Source organism: Apteryx rowi, unplaced genomic scaffold (assembly GCF_003343035.1).
Source record: "Apteryx rowi isolate R43461 unplaced genomic scaffold, aptRow1 scaffold_205, whole genome shotgun sequence".
In the NCBI taxonomy this organism is placed as follows: domain Eukaryota; kingdom Metazoa; phylum Chordata; class Aves; order Apterygiformes; family Apterygidae; genus Apteryx; species Apteryx rowi.
In genome coordinates, this window is record NW_020448364.1 from 1,075,103 (window position 1) to 1,095,214 (window position 20,112).

General features: G+C 40.6%; 1 protein-coding gene across 1 annotated transcript in view; it reads right to left on the minus strand.

Moving 5' to 3' along the window:
• PKHD1 (PKHD1, fibrocystin/polyductin) overlaps positions 1-20,112 on the minus strand; it is a 269,755-nt gene that overhangs the window by 51,579 nt on the left and 198,064 nt on the right. The window contains exon 58 of the mRNA XM_026063949.1: positions 19,916-20,076. Coding sequence (XP_025919734.1) covers positions 19,916-20,076 — 161 coding nt within the window. The remainder of the gene's footprint in view (positions 1-19,915; positions 20,077-20,112) is intronic.

A 20,112-nucleotide genomic window follows, 5' to 3' on the forward strand; every position in this document is an offset into this window, starting at 1 on the left:
GAAATGCTGTGGCACGTGTAGGTCTAGGAATATAAGGCTTGGGATAAGTTGGCAAGTCACCCCTTCAAAAACACAGATGCATTTTTATTTTAGGGTACCATGAGCTCTACTATTCTAAAATGGGTAACTTAGAGGCTTAAGGTATTTTCATTTAAAAATCTCTTTTTTTTCTTCCGTTAGTTGAAAATTAGCCTTTTTGCTGGGTTTCTTGTGGAAAAAAGGTCTTACGCAGTCACATGACATATGTGTTCCTCTACTTGKGTCCTCACATGTCCTAGAAAATTTTCAGTTCATTGGCCACTTTCATGCAAAGTGGACAGAGATGTTTTAGAAACTTCTTTCTATAGGCAAACCCTCTCCTTCCATAAGTTCTTAAGCTGAAGGAAAAGCTTCYTTTACAGCTTTCAATTTCTTCAACATCAGAGTCAATTAGTCATTGAAGACAAAACCATAGGAAATGACATTTCCCTAGTGGTCATGCTTGCAGGACCATCTCTTAGTTTTGAAAACAGAGAAATTTAATGTCAACATTCAATTTTCAGATTTTTTTTTTATCACAACAAAAAAGTTTAAAAAACCTATCACTTGTATCTAATTTCAAATAATATTTGCAGGAGTGTTATGTTTGTCCTCCTTTTATTGTTGCTTTCAGTGAAAAAAGAATGACAACGGAAATAAGCAAAAAAGAAAGATCAAAAAATTCCTCTGCATAGAAAAATGAAAACCCATGTTTGAGAGTGAAAACAATAGAGATGGGCTTTTCTCTGTAAAACTGGAAAAATTTGATTTTTYATCCCATAAGCTTGAAAAAGATGAAAAAGAAACAAAACCAAACAACTCTAAGCATCAGCAGTGCACACAAAACATAGAGGCCACATAATGATTCAGGCAAAGAATCAGAAACATTGCTATCTATCTTGTCCATATATTTTGTTTTTCATGTCAGCCATTAAATCAAAGATCCCTAATACAGTGAATCTGACATCTGTGAGAGTTACCTGGTCTCAGTAAATGTCAGTCAGAAAGGGATGAAGCTCTCCAACCTCACTGAAAAAACCTAAGCTTGATGTCTAGTGCAACGATCTGCTCAGAAGGCTGTGGTTGAGCATTGCTATATTTTTATCAACCAGGTTACGATGGAGTCTCACAAAACCAGTTCAGAGAATGTCTCCCTGCATCACAGGGGAAATAGTCTCCATGCAAGTTATCTTCTTTCTGAAAATCCCCTAGGCAAGCTTCCTCTTATCTAACTTTACATGTTTAGGTGCTAGCAGTAAGTCTAAGCTCGGCTCCTTCATCTAAGTCTAAGCTCAGCTCCTTCACCTGAGAGAAATCAGCACTTTCCAAAGGAAATGTATCCATCTATCTCAGACACCTACTTAAGGGTGAGATGAATGATCTCAGTTAAGGGAGATGAATCTTTTGAGTAGCATACATATCTCCCTTTGAAAAAACAAGCAAGTCTAATCCTAGGTGTGACATTCGGCCCCGCAGGATACATCTAAATCTTCTCCTTAGTGCACCACAAAGTCTCCCTCAAGACCTGACCCACATCCCACAGTGACAATAAACCTGCAATTACAGTCCCCAGGCACATTGGGAAACCAACTTTTAAGGGCACGCAGGACGCTGTCAGCCTCAGTATGAGAGTCTGAAAGCAAGCACGGTGTCAAGCAGCTGCACACACAGCTAGGCACACCTGGRCTGGCTGTCCGTGGGTGGCTGCAGGTATTTCTGCACTGCCGTTGGCTGCCTGTGTGGTCTTTGTGGGGATGAAAGGTGGATGGATCTGGGAGCTCTCCAAGCTCTGGGTTTCTCCTCAGAACCCTCTTTAAGAGTGGTGTCAACACAGACTTTGAGTTCAGAGGTGCAGGGTTTCATCCTCTGAATCACAGATTTTTTTGCCCACACTGTTGAAAAAGAAAATACAAGGAAAAACCACTTAAATTCCATTGGATAACATGGGCAAAGAAAGACATGTCAACGTTCTACCCACACATAGCTGACGTGGAGCAAAAAAACTCAGAATGGCTTAAAAAATACTTGTCCAGGTCCCTTTAAATCACTGTGGCTTAAAGTATTGAAGGCCGTTTTTGAAACTTCTCTCAATGAAATCTGTGCTTTTATCTCGGTGAAAACATTCCCTTCTAACTAAATAAACACGATGTGATCAGCAACGAACTTCAGAAAATCCTCTCACATCTCATTATCCCACAGTTTAGATTACGGCTTTTATAGCTTGRCTTCATAATTCAACCACAGGATCAGCTCTGTGCCCCTCTGCTAGATCCTTTGCAGCACTAATATATTATTTCTGTAACATGAAGAGAGAGAGAGAAAAAAAAAAAAGAATATAAAACATTCTTRCAGCAACAAGTTAATTTTGATTTAACCTTCCAGTGCTTGATGTTCTGGGCACTAACACTTAGAGTCTACGCTTAGAAACACATAGAGAAACACTAAGCAAGCAAGTAATAAACCCTTATTCAAACAAAAAGCCTTCTAAAGGTGCTGGCTGCATTGTTTCTTGTAATGCAAAGTGTTCCTTGGTCAGTCATCTTTGCAAGGTAAGGTTATGCCCTTTCCATGCCAAGATGCACCTGATCGGTCCTGCTAACCAGCAAACAGCTAACCTGTCAAAAAGGGTATGAAGCTGAACTATGAGGACTTTCACTGAAGAAAAGCCCTGTGTCCAAGGACAGCCCAGCCACAGTAAGGCTTCTGGCTCTGCCATGGACGTGCTTTAAGTCCCCTCTGTGCCTCAGCTTCCCCTACCACCTTTTGTTTTCCACATTTAGACCTATAAATTCCTTGTAGCAGGATAATCTCTTGTTGGACGATGGTGCCTTGGGCAAAAAGTCTCCACTCCCATTTTCTAGAGTATTAGAGCTCTTAAACAACTGCAAATACACAGAGACTGAGGCACAGCCGGGGAGTAAGATAATAGAGTTGCATGCTGGACTTTTGCTCTTGCAAGCACTCAGACAAGATGATGACTGCAGAAACCTCAAGGACTAAAATAGATATATTTATGTCCCTTTGAATTTAGGTCTCATCTGTTTCCTTCACAGATCCCAGACACCTTCGCCAGATACTCCAAGTCAAAGACTCAGATTTCCAGAGTGGCAGAAGGAATTAGGTGCCTGGTGTCCAGCTCCTAATGAAATTTTATAAGATTCATATTCTCTAACAGAGAACATTTATACAGTCTTATGCAAGCAGACCCACGGTCTCCCTGACCTCACTTCTAGATGATCACAAATGAAACAGCTGCAGTTAGCCTGGCATCGAGTCCTAGTGAATAAATGACACTGAGGTAAATACAGTACAGCTGACGAGATGTGGCCCCATCCTCGCCGCACACTGGGATCACAGTCAATGGAGCACAGGCAGAGCAACTGCACGTCTCCTTGCRAAAGGTCACATAGACAACTGCGAGGAAGGGGCTGCTTTGGCTTTGGATTAGGGCTCTTGGGCTGCTGCTGTTGTTTTTTTTTCCCCAACATCCTAGCCTACGCYACTCAAAGAAAGGCACCTGAAAAAAGAGAAGTTTGCTTTTCAAAAGACCTTCAGCACACCCACCTCCCACTGAAGTTGAGGGAAAGGAAATTTTATTTTCCTAAGCAGCCCCCAAACTGTGAAAATGAAAGCATACAAATTCAACACCCACAAAAATGAGGAATAAGATAATAACCCTGGACAATGAGAAAATTGCACAAGTTCACTTTCCATGTCAGTATGCATTTCCCTTTAAGAATTTCCATTTCCCTTTAAGCAATTCTATTATTCACACATAGCATTTCTAATCATTCTTTCAAGTGTTTCTATGTAACTTATCAGGGTTTAATGAATGCCAGAATAAGCACTAGAGGGAAAATCCACATAACTGGACAGTAACCCAAAGGTTTTAACAAGACCTCTACATTTTTCTTTTTTAATATAATCTTTATTCAAGCATTTTCTCCTTTGATCAGAAAGATGGCTTTTTTATTGGTATTATTATTGACTTTTTCCCACCCACCCTATTCCATAATCCACCATCCTATAACTCGTGAGCCCTGCAGGGTTGCAGTGAAGAGTTATTAGCTACAAAGGGCTTCTTTGGGAAACATAATCTACAAGTAAAATCAGTCAAAGTAAACATGTTAGCTTGTATACTGCTTTCTACTGAATCAGGTCCCACACTCTATTTTCCTTGTTGAGTGAATAGTAAAAAAATAGCAACCATCCAATGTGATTCATCAATGAGCTGGGGAACAAGAGTGACTTGTTGAGTCTGCCATAATATGGAGGTGGTTGTTTGCTATTAATAATAGTTCATAGCATCACCATATGCCCAGAAGTTGTCAGTCACACAACAAAATTCCGGAATGCCTTGTCATAGGAGGTTAGAGAAGCCAAAAGAGTGGATGAAAACATATATCAACCTATAGCCCAGGAACTGRATCTATTTTCAGGCCAAACTGTCCTTGAATGGTGATCAGGAGGGTATGTCTAYGGGAAAGAAGTCTCACTCTATAAATGGTGTGTTCTTAATATTCTTCCTGAAGCAACTACTACCTTGAACAAGACATGAGAAACATGCTAAATCATGACTGTTTTTTAAGCCAGCCCTGGAATTCTGTAGGATTTGGCTTCTTTTTCCAAAAAAATTGCTGTGGGCAGCACTGCACTTGTACTGAGGGACAAYCCACAAACCCCAGCCAAGTCTGGATTCTTTTCTTTTGAGTGCKATCAAGACACACACAGAGCCAGGTGTTCTCCCCAGAGAGCCTTGGTCTTTCCAGGAATGAAGGATGTGTTTACCTGGGAGTGGTCCCACTGACTTTCATGTTCCAGACACAGATTTGAATGACTGAGGAAGTTTATTGCCCTAGAGAGGCAATGGAGAAAGCAGGATTCACTCACCACAGAACAATCCAAACCAGCCTCCCACAGCAGCCTGCATAGGGAGCCGAAGAAAATAATCTCTCACCTGTGAAAGCTAACTTAGATGTCTCACACTGGGGATGCAAACAGTGAGGGAGACATCATATCATTTTGCTGCAATGAAAAAAAATTATTTCTGCTGGCTCTACTTCCACCTCTTGTAATTTATAATAATAGCACATAGCGTTTATAGTCAAAGGGTTGGRAAAGTCTTCAAGAAGTAACACAATCTATTCCTCCACCCCACAGCAAGATATGGTCTACCCAGTGTCATTCCTGACAGATAATTTCCTGCTACTGCTATTGCTTTGTATCTTATTTCCCTCTCCAGCAATGGTAAGAACACAGTTGTGCCCATCTCCTAATAGACAGAGATCAAAGACATTACAGCCCGGCCTTGCTCCCGCATAAGGCATGTATTTATTATGGACACTCCTCATAGCAGGATGAAGACAGAAAGTTTAAGTAATTTGCCACATCTTGCAGCAAATCAATAACAGAGGTCCAAGAAGAGCCAAGGACACTTCTCGGCTATTAGGAAGCTTCTTTTTGACTGAATATTTATCCAATGGATCTGTATTGTCCACTTCTTTCTGGTTTATTTTTGGTGCATCCCTCAATCAGGTTGATGCCTCTCATCAGCTAATGCTAAAATTTCCTATTGACCCTGCAGGGGAAAAAAAAGAGTGCTTGCAATACGGGTCTTATAGGGATAAAACTTCTCTTCAATCCAGTAACTGTTTCATCCTAGTCAGCATGGGAAGAAAACAATAGGGCAGACTTGCTCTAATTTTGCAATGTGTTTGTTAATTTTAGAGAAACCACCGCAGGAACAAAGTTTATTAGTGAGTAAGAGGACATTTCAGGAACAGAGCTGGACTGAAAATAATCAGCTTTCTTTAATTAATTGCATACAGTTTTATTGCATAACTGATGGTTTTAAACCTTGGCCAATTACTTTGTCAAACACAAAAGTTAAACCCTCTATTGGTCTCTCAAATAAGATCTATGCCAAAGTTTTAATTCGACTTGCCTTATCCAGGCAACCAGAAAATAAGGCCTCTTGAAACTGAAATTAGTGGGCAGTTACCCAGAACTGTAAAAAAAGAATAGAAAAGACAAAGAAAGAAAAGAAAGACACAGAGAAATCCCAGGTGGGAGCCAATATCAGACGGAAGTGCATGACCCCCATTCTGGGGTGCATTACGGTTGCAAAGTTACCTCATCTTGACAGCTAGTTTTCTAAGACAGATTGAGGTACGGCTGCCAATCTAACATACTTCCACTACAGRAGAGGAGTTTCCTTGAAAATAAAAACTACTTCCAGAAAAGCTTATGTTGTTTTAGTGTGCTACCTGCCTACTGTGTGTCTCTTTACCATGCAACTGTGAAATGCGGGATGATTTTATACTCATATATATGTACATACACATATATATAAATATGTGTAAAACTTCATAGAGTATGTTAACAACTATGTTCCTACCGTGATCTTAGGCTGAATATTCAGTGTAATTACCCAAGATGCAAATGTTTATTTTTCAAAATGTCTTAAACGCAAAGGACTGATCTATTTCCCCAAAAATGCATTATTAACTTCATATGCTTTTTAACTAATTCTTTTAATTAATAATTATATTAATACCCATACCACATATCCAGAGCACCCTAAGGTGCTCATTGTGTCAGCCACATGTGCTTTGAATTAAGGATTTATATTTGGTAGAGTGATGACACTGTTCATGGTACCAGATTATTGTTTCCCTAGTGTTTCACAGGAGCCCAAAGCTAGTTTGGGGTTCCAGCACACAAGATGTTACACCAACACTTCTTTAGCCACACCACTGAAGAGTTAAGAGCATAAACGGCCATGACAAACCAATGAGTGGAGAAAAAGAAGAAAAGAACCTCATTTCATAGGAAAATCGGTGTCACAGGAGAAAGTTTTAGCAGAGTTTTCTGGGTGAACTCGGTCTGAGTTTTTTTCCAGCACCAGCCTGTTGTCCCCTGTCACTCCCACATATAATTTTTCATAAATCACCCCTCACACGCTGATGGATGAACCTACTGGATGCAAGCCTGCCAGCAGTGAAGCCTCTAGCATGACTTGTTGTAACCTAGGAAGACACTTAAACTGTCTTTTACAGATAGACCTGAGATTGTTCTGCCCACAGTTCARGCTAGAAGGACAAGTGTTTATTCTGAAGTGGAGGCTGTTTAACCACATTAGCTGGGAACTGTGTCCAACCTAGTAAGTCCTTCCCCTCTTTGGTTCTGTGACATGGTTGCTGGTTCAAAGCTGTCTCATGTCCTGCCAGCCTGGACCACAGACAGACCAAGYGTGAGTTTGCTTGGAAGAGGTCATGTCAACGTGGCTAAGCTGAGATGGTCCCCAGGAGAAACTGTCCTTCAGTTGTGCCTTCACATCACTGCCTTCCATGCACAGAACAATACTGTCCATGCTTTTGTCATGTTTCTTTTACAGCACTGAACCAGTGTGGAAAAATTAAAGATGCCTTATCTGAAACATCCACGAAGGAAATCCTGTGTCTCTGATGAACCTGACTTCCTCAATTTCCTGTTTGCTGCACAGCTGTCTGCATCGGATGGGTCTCAGGGACATTTTTTTTTGAAATATTTGTCTACCTCAGTTGGAAGCCAGGCTCCTTGAGTTAGAAACATAAGGGTTTATAATCTTAAAAAAGAAAAAAAAATTACAGTGAAAACAGAAAGAATGAAAAGCAAACAAACCAATAAAGAATCTATCCTGTCATAACATTTGAGGTTCTGGTATTTGCTGGCCTTGGAGTAGGTTCAAAATAAATGAAGGAAATGTGTATTTCATTAAATGCTAATATTTGGAAGATAAGAGGGAAAAATGATGAAATGCTTCCAAGCGCAGTTGCGAGGACAGTGTCTGCGTGTGTGTATAAACACACACACACACACATACACACACTCACACAGTCGTGATTCTCGTTTACTCAGACTGTTGCTACCTAGGAAGAAGCGCTGGGGAAGGCAATGAAGGGAATTGCTTTCCCAGGTGACTGCTCTTCGTGTGCAGGGCAAGTGCCTTTACACTTCTCATTCTCCCTCTCTTTTCAGAAGTGCAGCTGAATCCTTCCATAAGGATCCATTTCTTGCAACTGAGGTTTGGTCCTATACGCAGTCAGTGAGATGTGCAGGCATTTATAACAAACTCTCAGCCGTGCACAAAGTAAGCTGTGGTAGATGCCTTAACAATAAGGCTGGTTAATCAAAATCTAACCAGCATGTTGCCAGTTGATGGTGTTCTTGTTGACTGAACTCTCTTTTCATCTCCACCACAGATGAATTTGTGTAATGTCTTGGCTCCGAACCTGTCCAGTCTGTAATGTTAGGACATAACACGTGTCTGTCTCCTAGGGACACAGAGCCTCGTGCAGCAACAGGGGTCATGAAGTGTCCAGAATTCTTTCACTAATTGASAGATGCAATGCAAGGGAGCCAGAGCATGGGATGTGAGGCTCCAAATACTAGGGTATTTTGGAGAAGGCTGAAGGATCAGGAGCATTTGACATCTTGCAGGACCCATGCCTCAAAGAACACACAGGAACACAAAGAACACAGCAGGAACAGAAATTTTCACAAATGATAGTCAAGGCTTGGACCTTTCACAGCACATCAGGAGACAATGAATCTCTGCAGTTTATTTTCATAGATAGTTTCGGATGGAGTTTTTTATAAGGTCTGTGAAAAGAAAACATTTCACTGACCTCAGAGCTGTCTCCCTGCTAAACTTTAATCCCCAATACAGGTCCATAGGTTCTAGAGTTTAGAGATTTGTTTTCTAGCATACACCAAAAAAGCTTCATTTTGTTCTTTGCAGCTCAGCCATTTCTGATCAAACTTGCAGACAAAATCTGACCCCAGGCATAAATCTAGCATGGGAAAAGGAAAGCATCAAGTGTAGCAAATAGCATAAAAGGATACAGTATTAAACAAACAAAAATCAAAATGAAACATAAAACTAGGAGCAACTGAAAAAACAGGCATGATGATGGAATATGTTAGAATACAGGCTATCAAATTGTGACTTGCAAGAAAGTCAGTGGTACCCTTGAGTAAAAGTCATTGATTCACTGATCCATGGTAACCTTCTCTTAGGTGGGACAGCACCTGCCAAGGAACTGATTAAGTTTCAGGATCTAGGTTTCAGGTGAGGCTCTGTGGAAGCAAGGATACAGTTTGGTTGTTGGTTTGGAAGTCTGTGGAGGTAAGAAATTTGGATTAAAATTCCTGGTTTGCAGAGGAGGGGGTAAATTGTAGGAGAAAGGAAGAAGGAAGTGACATGCAGTTGGACTTTTGGGTTGGAGACAGGAAGAATTTGGAGGTCCTGTGATAGAGAGGAGATAAGGGGTCCTGGTCTGTGGAAGCAGAACTGTGTTGGGGCTGGGGATCTTGGATGGGTTAAATGGGATGAACAAGGAGAATGAAGAGGCATTCAGTTTGGGGTCCTGGTTTAGGACCCTCAACTATATGAAGACATTAACCTAGAGTGAGGATATTTTGACTTTCTTGTGCTAGACTCTGGGCTTCATCAGAGCTGCCCCTGCCCCTTGCAGATCTCTCACACATTTGTGCATCATGTAACACATCTCTCCACATGCAGATTCATTGGATCCAAGGAGACTTTATCAATGTTTTGTGTGAAATAAGCATTAGCAAAGCCTTCATGGCAACAGACATCTCCAGTACAACATCCCATCCAAGCCACGTCTACAAGCTACATATTTGATCGTGTCTTTTTGGAGTACAAGGAACAGATTCTTGGCATCCAGTTACTCAGTCCCACAGACTCTGCTCAAATAAAATTCTCCACTGACTTCAGTGGGAAAAAGTATGAAAGATCAAGTCCGTAACAGAGCAGTCAAACACAAAGGTACAGGCAATTGCAAAAACATACAGTAACGCTTTCTGCAAATATTTGGCCATTCTTTCTGCTAACTGATGAAAGATTGCAACCTTTTAAAGTGTCTCCCCACCCATTTACACTAGGGAATGTAAACCAGTCAGTCCCTCACCTACAGAAATACTGACTGCCCAGCAACAGTCTCATGCATGAAGGGAAAATGTTTTAATCCCAGTTTTATAATTCTAGATCGATTAGGGCTCTATCAATCAGATTTATGTCATCATAAATGAGGGAGAATCTGGCCTGAAATATTTCTGAATTATACACAGTGATTATACCTGGCTGAAAATTTACTGTAGAAGTTGCGTTTCTGTGTTGTTATCGAAAGAAAACTGGGTTTTGACTAAACCCAGGTTTTCACACACACACGCACACACACACACACACACACACACACGCACACAAGAGAGACAGAAACAAAGAAAAACAAAATTATTTTGGCTGAAACATTTTAAGTGTTTTCATGGAAAAAAAAACCTCTATAAACTCTAGTCTCTCTGTAAACTCTAGTAGGAAAACAGTTTATGTTTGTTTTCATTCACCAATGTTTTCCAGAAGAAAAGAAAAAGTATATGTCATCATTCAGACAGCTTGYTATTTATCTCCCTTATTTCATAGCTTTGATTAGGAAGGAAAAAAAAAAAATCTTGGGGTTTTCTTGATTTGCTATCATCAGATAAAATCTGAAAACCTCCACTGTTCAAGTTTTACATCGTCATTTTTTGTACTTACTGAGCAATATGCTAGAGCAGAGGAGAATCAGGAAATAAAGAGAGAAACTAGTTTCCTGGGCGGTGGAACCAGTGCTTTATTACGGCTCTGTGGCTGGGTTCCCTGGCATCTACCAAGGTTCAAGTTCCAATCAAAGCTTGCCCTTTAGTTGGAATCCAAAACTGGAGTTTCTCTCCAGAGTACATTTCTTGGTGTCTAGCAGGGAATCCGCTTACCCAGCACTTTGGGGGAGCCGCTAATAGTCTCCTTTCTCTTCTCAGCCCCCATTTTCTTAACCTGTAGGAATGTATTATCCTTGGGAACTTCTCCCTCTACTACTTTTGAGTGAAACTGAAAATAAGTTAAAAATTACCAAGTAGAAAAATTACTGCGTGGCAGACGCACATACACCGAGTGATTGCATAAAAATCACACTTTAAGGCAGCCAATCTCAAAAGAAAAGGAGAGAAATGTGCTTATTCACACCACAAAATTGCCCAGATTTGCCATATTAGCTGGTATGCTGGTCTCCTCCAAAAATCTAGACTGTGATCCAACGGGTGCCAATTTCCTCCAAAGATCCAGAAGGTCTCTCTGGTGCTCCTTTAGAAATGTGGCCCCTGCCGCCTGCCCAATGCCTTCTAAAATTGATAAGGAAGATGTTTTGCTATCCATAGGCCCTGATCAGGCCCATAAAGAGAGAAAGGGAGGAAAAAGGAGCGATATCCCTTGGTGTTTGTGCCTGCTTCTCTTTCATATGGAATTAATGGTGGTTTAATGGGGTATGAAAGGATGTTTTACTGGAAACAATGAGGAACAATTGTCTAGCTCACGTTTCATTTCACAGGTCATTATTGCATTAAGAAGTAAATCGACCAAGTCCGGTAAATAACAGTCTGTGTTTTGCCGAGAGCTTCAAACCAACAATCTTAGCAGTCACCAACTAATATCTTTGTCATTTTTAACCCTTGCAGGGATCTGCTGGGGGCTAAACAATTACAGTCTTCACCCACCCCTGGCAGGTAAGCATTATTCATTTTATTTCTCATCCCTTCTTCCTGCAAACCCCACGAGGCTGGGTTTTTGCATTGTTGTTTTGTTTATTAGCCAACCTAGCCAACTGTGTGTCTGGTGGCCTTGAAAAACAACACATATTTTAGTGACTGCTGCAGGCACCTTTAAACAGGCTGCTTCCTCTGCAAAATTAATTGTTGCAAAATGCAGTGCTTCCTCTGTAAAGCTCTGCAAACTAACACTCAGCAGTTTGGTTGGATTATAGATATGCTTCTAGGATCTAAGGAAAAGAATATAGTTATACTTGCAGGATGCAATTCACATTTCTTTTTTAATTGCATGAACACAAGCAGCTAGTCTCCTTACAGGTAACTGCTGTCAAGCCTGGAGAGCACATATGATGTAGACTGATGTCCTAAACTCTGTCCCTGACTTACTCTGGGGCAGCTCACTTCCCCTGCACTTTCCTCTATTTCTCCTGCAGCCTTCTGGGTTGACTATTAATATCAGCAGCTTTTTCCAGAAGGTACTTGAAAGGTTTCTGGACAGTACCTACTAGTAATAAAGCCCAGCTACTGGCTCAGATCTGCAGGCATCACTGTTACAGGAATGACAAAGGAGAATGGAGCAGTGCCTCGTGAGGAAAGGCATGATGTCTGAGCTACTGAGATTTAAGAGGTACCTCCAGAGATCCCAGGTTACGAACCTGCCTCAGTTTGGATTTCCTGGCGCTCAGGCCTAGTACATCATTTTCCATGGGACGAATCGCTACATTTCACAGTCTTTCCAATGCATTAGCATTCCACAAGAAAAGGCAAATTGGTGAGAGGGACCAAGCACACGGGTTGTGAGAGACTCTCTCTGCACTAATTACCCACCTAGTAGTTCCTCTCTGTCTTCATCAGCAGTATTTAGAAAGTCCTAATTACCAGAACTTCCCATTACAACACCTCGGCTTTTTGGACCAATAAATCACTGTCAGACCTCAAAAGGTTCCTGCAGACCACTAAGCATCCTTACAGAATTTTGAAAATAGGGCCAGAAAGGTCCATCCAAGGTTATTTAACCCATTCTCCCCTGCTCAAGACAGAACTGGCTCTACCTGGATCGTCTAAAGATGTTTTTATAACCTCTACTGATATGGACTCTACAACCCACTTAGGCGATCTCTTCCAGTGCTCCATTATCTTACTTACAGCGTTACCTCCCCAACATCTAGAATTATCTTTTCTGAAATTTCAGCTCATTATTTCTGATCTTACGGACATGGGGAACAATTTATTCCTTTCTACTTTGCAGCAGTTTTCTACATTTTTGAAGGCAGTTCTCAAATCTCTCATCCATTTCTTCTCCTCTAAACTAGGCCACCCAACTTTGTCAGTCATTCCTCATAGCTCCTGTTTTCTAGATGCCTAATGATTCTTTTCACCTTTAACTGACAAGTTCCTAAACTAATCCATGGATGATGTGAGCATCAGTTACTCAGGCTTCATGGACCACTGGGGGTTTATAAATCACATCTTAAGAACCACTGCCAGGCAATAGTAGCCTCACCATGTCAAGGATAAAAAAGCTTATGGTCAGGCTTAGGACAACATTTGTGAATAGGGGAGCAGACAGGTAGATATGAAATCCATAACTAGACTCCTAAATGGAGGTAACCTGGTGTTTTTTGGTCACTGAGCTATTTTTCAGCTCACAGGGAAACAAATGGACTCTCCAAGATTTCATATACTCTAAAAATGATGACATTTTTCTAAATAGCTCCTTAAACACAGGACTTCAGTTTTGAAAACGACAAACCCAGTGTTTTGTCCTCAGCGATTAAGGCTAAAGGGAGGAGCCAGGAATTTCTGATTGCAAGTGTGGGCTCAAACTATTAGCTGCCACCTTTCCAAAATGGACTGCCATCCTAAGGGCCAATATTATCATCATTTGTCCATTGCCAGGGACCTGACCTTGTATTCACATCTTCACAATTTCATTATTCTTGATACATATGTATACATATTTTATATTTTATGTAGCTGAGCACTGGTGCATGCCTTTTTGAAAGTAACTGAAGAATTTAGAAAACAAGAAGTAGAAATGGTGATACAAAATGGTAAACTCCATTTGCAGCAATAAACATGCAAGATGGATGAATTTGGCCCAAGGTGTTTTGGATTCATCATAAGAAAAGCATTTGAGTCTCTCCACGGGAACATACAAGATAATGTTTGACAGGCATATGCATTTGTGCAGCTGTAGGCAGAGACTGGAGACTCTAGTACATAAATATGAAGTAATGGAAACAAGGCTGCATCAAGCAAGAGTCCATCTTCTGCACGGGTTTATTACCCTGTTCAGCATAGCTGAATTTCAGTATGAGCTTGCTCACAGTTAGCAGAGCTGATCCTCTAGCTCAGTAGATTCAGTCGTCTATACCTGAAGAGCCACCAAGTAGTTATGATATGTACAACAGTGATTTATCTCGCTTTGGCTTATTTTAGCCAAACACAGCCTTGTTCTCACAAAAGGATCAAATGTACCTCCCAACTTTGTTCTCAGCTTAAGATATGCTGAGATCTTCACCAGGGATGTGTTTYCAGAAAAATTAAGTAAAAATCAAAAGCATTTTCTGATCATATTATGTTGTTTTTTGTTATAAAACAATAACTTAGGAAACAGCTCTTTTAATTCCCTCCATTGCCAATTTCAACCCATTTTGCATGGGCCATTTATTACAGAAAAAGAAAATTTCTATCTGTGAACAACAACAACAAAAGCTTCAGTGGAAAACAATAAATGTTTTAGGCAAATATTGCAGCTGTCTCCTCCTTGTGAATCTAGCAAACCTTCATTCTCTTCTCAAACATACTATACATGATTATGCACAGCAGGTATATTATAGCAGGTATAGCTAATCATGATCCTTGGAATATTAAATATATAGATCTATACCTACACACACATATATATACACATATATATATATACATATGTATATCTAAAATGCAAAATTTTCACACAGCTTTAACCCTAAATCATATTGTCAGCCTCTGTGCCAAAATGGTATGCTACCTCTACTATTTTTTGAGAATTGTATTCAATACCAAAAACTATCAGAAGAAAGAAGATTTTATCAAAATCCTTGATCCACATCCCCTGGAATTTTAGGCTGTTTAGATCTAATCTGAGATTGACATTTTATCTTATTTTTAATGAAACCTAGTAAATCTCTGTATATTCAGTCATTTAACCTCAGTCCTATGCAATCTTTTGGAGAGTTTTTTACACAAACAAACAAGACTGGGTGTTTAAAAATCTGTCCAAGTTAGTTTCAGATAAATATTTAATTAAGAAATATCCACCCTTTTTTGATCTAGAAAACATGCTTGTTATTTCTTGAAAGCAAAGAAGACATTTGTAGGAATTTCACAGTTTTGGATTTGTCTGGATTGAAAACACCATGGGAAAATGTAGTTTTAGTTATCTGTTGTTCAGATTAAAAGATCGATTACCCACAAAGCCCTAATCCTCTCATCAATAGATACCTACTAAAGCTGATTCTTTTTTTTTTTTTCAATAAAACACCTCTTCTACTTTTTAAGTAATAAAAATGCTTGSGATTTTTTGTTGTTGTTGTTTAAAACAAAAAAGTCCAGATTTTAAGTATTCCATTAAATCCTGAAAAATGCTCCAGGCATGTTTTTAATAAAAAAGTAGTAAATAAAATACATTTTTGGCTGATTCTAGTTAATACAACCATACTTTTCAACCTGCTGAAGCAGGATGGGGTGCTTTTAGATTAAGAGTCTGGCTGTCAGGGTTTGTGAAGGATATGCATTAATTCAGTGACCGACCTTGGGCAAGTCACAAATTCTGTCCTCTGCCTGGGAAACCAGTGTCAAAATATATGTCCATCCCATGAGGATATTACAGATCTAAATGTCATTGATGCTTCTACTGTATCTGGAGAACTTACAAGGTAGTGCCAGGTTTTACTAATGTAAGAAACACAACTATTCACAGGAACTAGATGGAGCGCTTATTAACAACAAGAAGAAAAGTTGCGTAATGGCTAAATCCTAAAGCCCTGATCCTGCTAATCCTTCAATAAATCAGATTTACTCCGATGAGTAAGAATATGTAGAACAGAGACTCAATCAGTTAAACTATCATAAAATAGGATACGCAAAGAAATTGCTCTCATGCAGCCCTAAGGATCTTTCCACATCTCTTTACAAACCCAGCATAGAGATATTTTGAGAGCTCTGAACTATAAATAAGAAATAATGATTTCATGAACCACTGGAAGATTATTCTTCCAGATGAATTTGTGACCATGCTAAAGGGGAAGAATAAGAAGAGGAAGGACAGAGTTTTGGATTTATACAAGATCACCGAGGACTGGATCCCCCCTGGATGAATGAGAACAGTCAAAATCCTGAAGAATGCAATATTTTCTGGGATGCCAGCCTGCCTGTATGCTTTAACACCCTGACACCTGAAATCCTCAAAGTCTAATGTTTAACTATAAATATCTGCTCGGACTAAAGGCCCATGTAGCAAGTTGCAATCTTTTGGGTCAATAATTGCTTGGAAAGAGAGAATATTTTCCCCTCTAGCTAGGAAGAAAGCCAAGCAAATGTCTACTCATTTACTGCTTTCCTTAGACACCTTATCACTAAATCAGGTTACTTACATGGATAACATCTTAATATTCAGATTAGCTTATTCAGCCTGTATTGCTTTTAAAATGTCTAGAATGTGTCTGCAGGCAGACGGGAAAATACAGCTGTCCACAGGCAATCGCTCTAGACTAAGACTAGATGTTGGATGTGCTCCTCAGTCCCGGGTGCCTGCCACAGGCAGTGRGAGCATCGGGGCTGAAACACCTCTGTGAATCCCTGGGGCCAGGTGTTTCTTTCCCGTCTCTGCCTGCCCCAGTTGCGCAGCCATCCTGTACCCCACTCAGTAAGCAAAGATGCCTTGCAGAGGATGCCTCAGTCCGCCTAACATCTACCCTTCAGGTCTCCCTTTGTTCACCAGGGAGGACACTGGAGGCAACGAAAGGGCGCTCAGATGAATCCTCCATCAGTCTCTGGTCCTCAGTTACATTTCCACCATGGGAAGATGACGAACTTCAACATCCCTGGGAGCTGTTGTTAGGTTGCAGACACATGAGGCACTTGCACAGTTTGATAACAGAGTCCATATAAATATTGCAGATAGCCAGAAAATAATTAGAAATTTAATTACAGAACGACAGTTGTATCAGCTTTCTGTGGCATGTTAGGGGATATAACCTAGACACAGAAATCAGCTGAACACATAAACTCTTCTCTTATCCATCATTCCTCAACTAGACCCACTCATATTTATAGCTAATTCCTCTGTACAGCTTGTGATCCTGGTATTTCCTGTATTATTGTACCATGTAGTGCTCCAGGCCTGGCCCCAAGCTCTTTTCTAAGAGCTTTGGTATAGAGATGAGCAAGAGTTTTGTGAGAAAAACGTTTTCTCATCCAAGAATGGCAGTTCAAAGAGATTAAAATAATTGCAAATTGATGTCAAACTCATTAACTTGTTTTGGGTGACATGAAAAATGACACTGTGAAAGTTCCTTATAAATGATTTAGGGGGTTTTGTTGGAAAACATTTAATTCTAAACTTTTGCAACATTATTTAAAAGAAAGGGGRAAAAAAAMCAGCCCCAAAGTACCCTTAGATAAAAAATAATTATGCTTTGTTTGACACAAAACCACTTTTTGTTGTTGTCCCTAGTGGTTTTAGCATAAATAGCAGTAATAAAAATCTTGGATCTGTTCCCCTCCCCCCTCATTTTTTTTTCCTGAGTTTTGTGGTTTATCCAGGAAAACTAAAAATGTATCTTTACATGCACAACTCTACTTCTACAGAAAGCCACAGTAAAAAGACTCAGTCCATGACCCAAAGAGCTAACACAGCAGGTAAAAGAACAGACACACAGGAAGACAAAAAAATAAAAACAAATGGGTACATGATTTAATATATATAATATGGCTGTTTGCAACTGCAGTGGGCAAGACACAGGAAGCCRAGTGGTGTCACGTTGGTCTGTAATACAAACACACACAGACACACACACACGCACACACACAAATGCACACATGTGTCTAATGTATTCTACATACTCTACATCAATTGCATCTTGAATTAAACACATCATATGGATTCAGGAATGTTAATCTTGTGCAGGGTGACCCACTGTGCCCCAGTCATGGTGAACTCAGCYGACCTACCCCATAGTGCTACTCCTGGAAAACATCTGACTGAAGGATACAGAGTGTTTTTGCTTTTTTTTGCCCTGTGGAAAGCAGGATATCTAGCAATGGCTGAGGGCCAACAATTTCAAGCTGATTGTCCAAACTAGAAGCTTAAAGGGAATATGTACAGGCACTGGATGAAGGTACAATTATGAGGATGAGGAAAGCGAGAGCCACTGAGTCGGGGGAAATGCGTGTTCCTAAACTTTGGAAGTGGCAAGGATGTTGTGTAGCTACCTGAAAAACTATCTACTCTTTTTGGGCTTAGCAGAGCTAGCAGAGCACTAAGCACTGCCTTGCAGTGCTCTCATGAAGCTCTCATGAAGGAGGCTGGACTCGGGTTTAACAAGGCACCAGGTGGCTATGCAGATGGGGGTTTCAGAAGGCGGGTGATGACCACCTAGATGACGTAAGTCTCAAACTCTCATCTGGATTCAGGCAAGGCATATTTTCAAGGGCCAAATTCTGCTCATTGGCATCATCTGGAAGTAATGTTACACCAAGGGAGAATTTGGCCCCACAGAAGTCCTGTGGGAGCAGAAAAGGTCATTTTTTTCTCCTCATTCTCTAGTGTGGGCACCTGCATTGCATGGCACAAAATATTCAGCGTTGCAACTTTCAAGAGGGTGAAGGCGGGGAGGGGGGAGAGAAGGGAAGAAAACAACCATGAATTCACCTTAGCATCAAGCTGTGCCTTTCCAAATGATAATGATCCAAATGATTTCCTTGAGATAAAAGGAACCGCGGGTCAGAATGAGAAATACGTGGGAATTAAACACAGAAATGGGAAGAGAGAGGGGGGAAAAAAAATCCCCATTCATATTTGGGCAGTAAGAAGAAAACACTGCAATTTTGTTATAGCCTCGGAGGCAGGCAGCATTTACCATATGCTGTCGCCTCCATTACACAAGATAAACCCTGTGGAGTGCAGGTTGCACTGTCAGTGCAGTTTAGATGGTGGGGATTCCTGGCATTCATTATGAGTATGTGCCAGGGTGCGCKAAAAATCATATGAAACTAAACTGAATTAACTGAAGTCCAGATTCTGCCTGCACAAGTATACGTGCATTAATATGCAAGTGTTAAGTGGTAATACAACCAGGATATTAGCATTGGCATGCAATTCATAGTCAGGGCAGGAAAGGTAGAGTAAAAAAATAGCATGTTTGTGTCTAGACAACATATTAATCAGCCCTCTAAGCAGCCAGTTAGAGAGGGATCCTTGGAGGAAAAGCCTTTACTGGGTACACATTAGACATTTTGTTTAAAGATTAAAGTTCTTCTCATGTTTAATCAGTTTTAGAGCAGGATGGAAAGCAGGATTAATTACAGTCCCTTCCATCAGTCTCCCATACTGCTAGAGTCACAAATGATGCGCCTTTTTGGCAAAATGGCCGCCGTCAGCAGCAGGCTCAGGAAATGCTAATTGTAATTAAAGAGTTTATTTGGAATCACAGAGCAGAGTTTTAATCAGGATGAGAACGGAGCCTTGCTGTGTGAACTTTCAAAAAGTGGTTACAGAGCAGAATGGGTCTTTTTAAACTGGAGAAAGGGTACGTTAGACTTCTGGAGGAGGTTTTCAGCTTGATTATCTCCTCAGTGGGATACGAATAAAAATCCTCGCTGGGCCAAAGATTGTTATTATTTTGCCCTTACCTAACAGTCATGTGGCACGTCTTAGTGCTCTCAGAGCTCTTTGCAAAGGGCAGGTAAGCTCTGAACTGGTCTTAAAACAAATAAATTAAGCCATAAAGGGGATAAGGACGTCCAAGTGACATGATTCTGCAAAAAAAGCAGAGAGGCACTGTTGGAAACAGAATCGTGCAATCTGGTCCCAAACATCTGCAGTGCATCTCATTACCTCTGTCCTGGAAAGGCATCACACAGTCTAGGACTGCGACCATCCCAAACTCAGGCATAGGTCTCAGCCAAAGCTTGGAGATGCACCCAGGTCTCATGGGTCGGGTGTGTCAAGCATGGCTTTGCAAGCACTCTAGACAGTGCAGGGACTTACCGGCTTGGGAGTAGAACTGCGTCCATTCAAATTCTGACTTTGGGAAAACGGAAATAGGTGCTTCTAGGTCCAGGATACCTCCATCCAAATCCTTGAAAAGTGCCTTTCTTGAACTTTTGCATCTCTTCTCTGGGAGTGTGATGTCCTCAGATGTATGTACACTGACAGTCAGGAGAGGTAATGTCATTTTGAGGAAG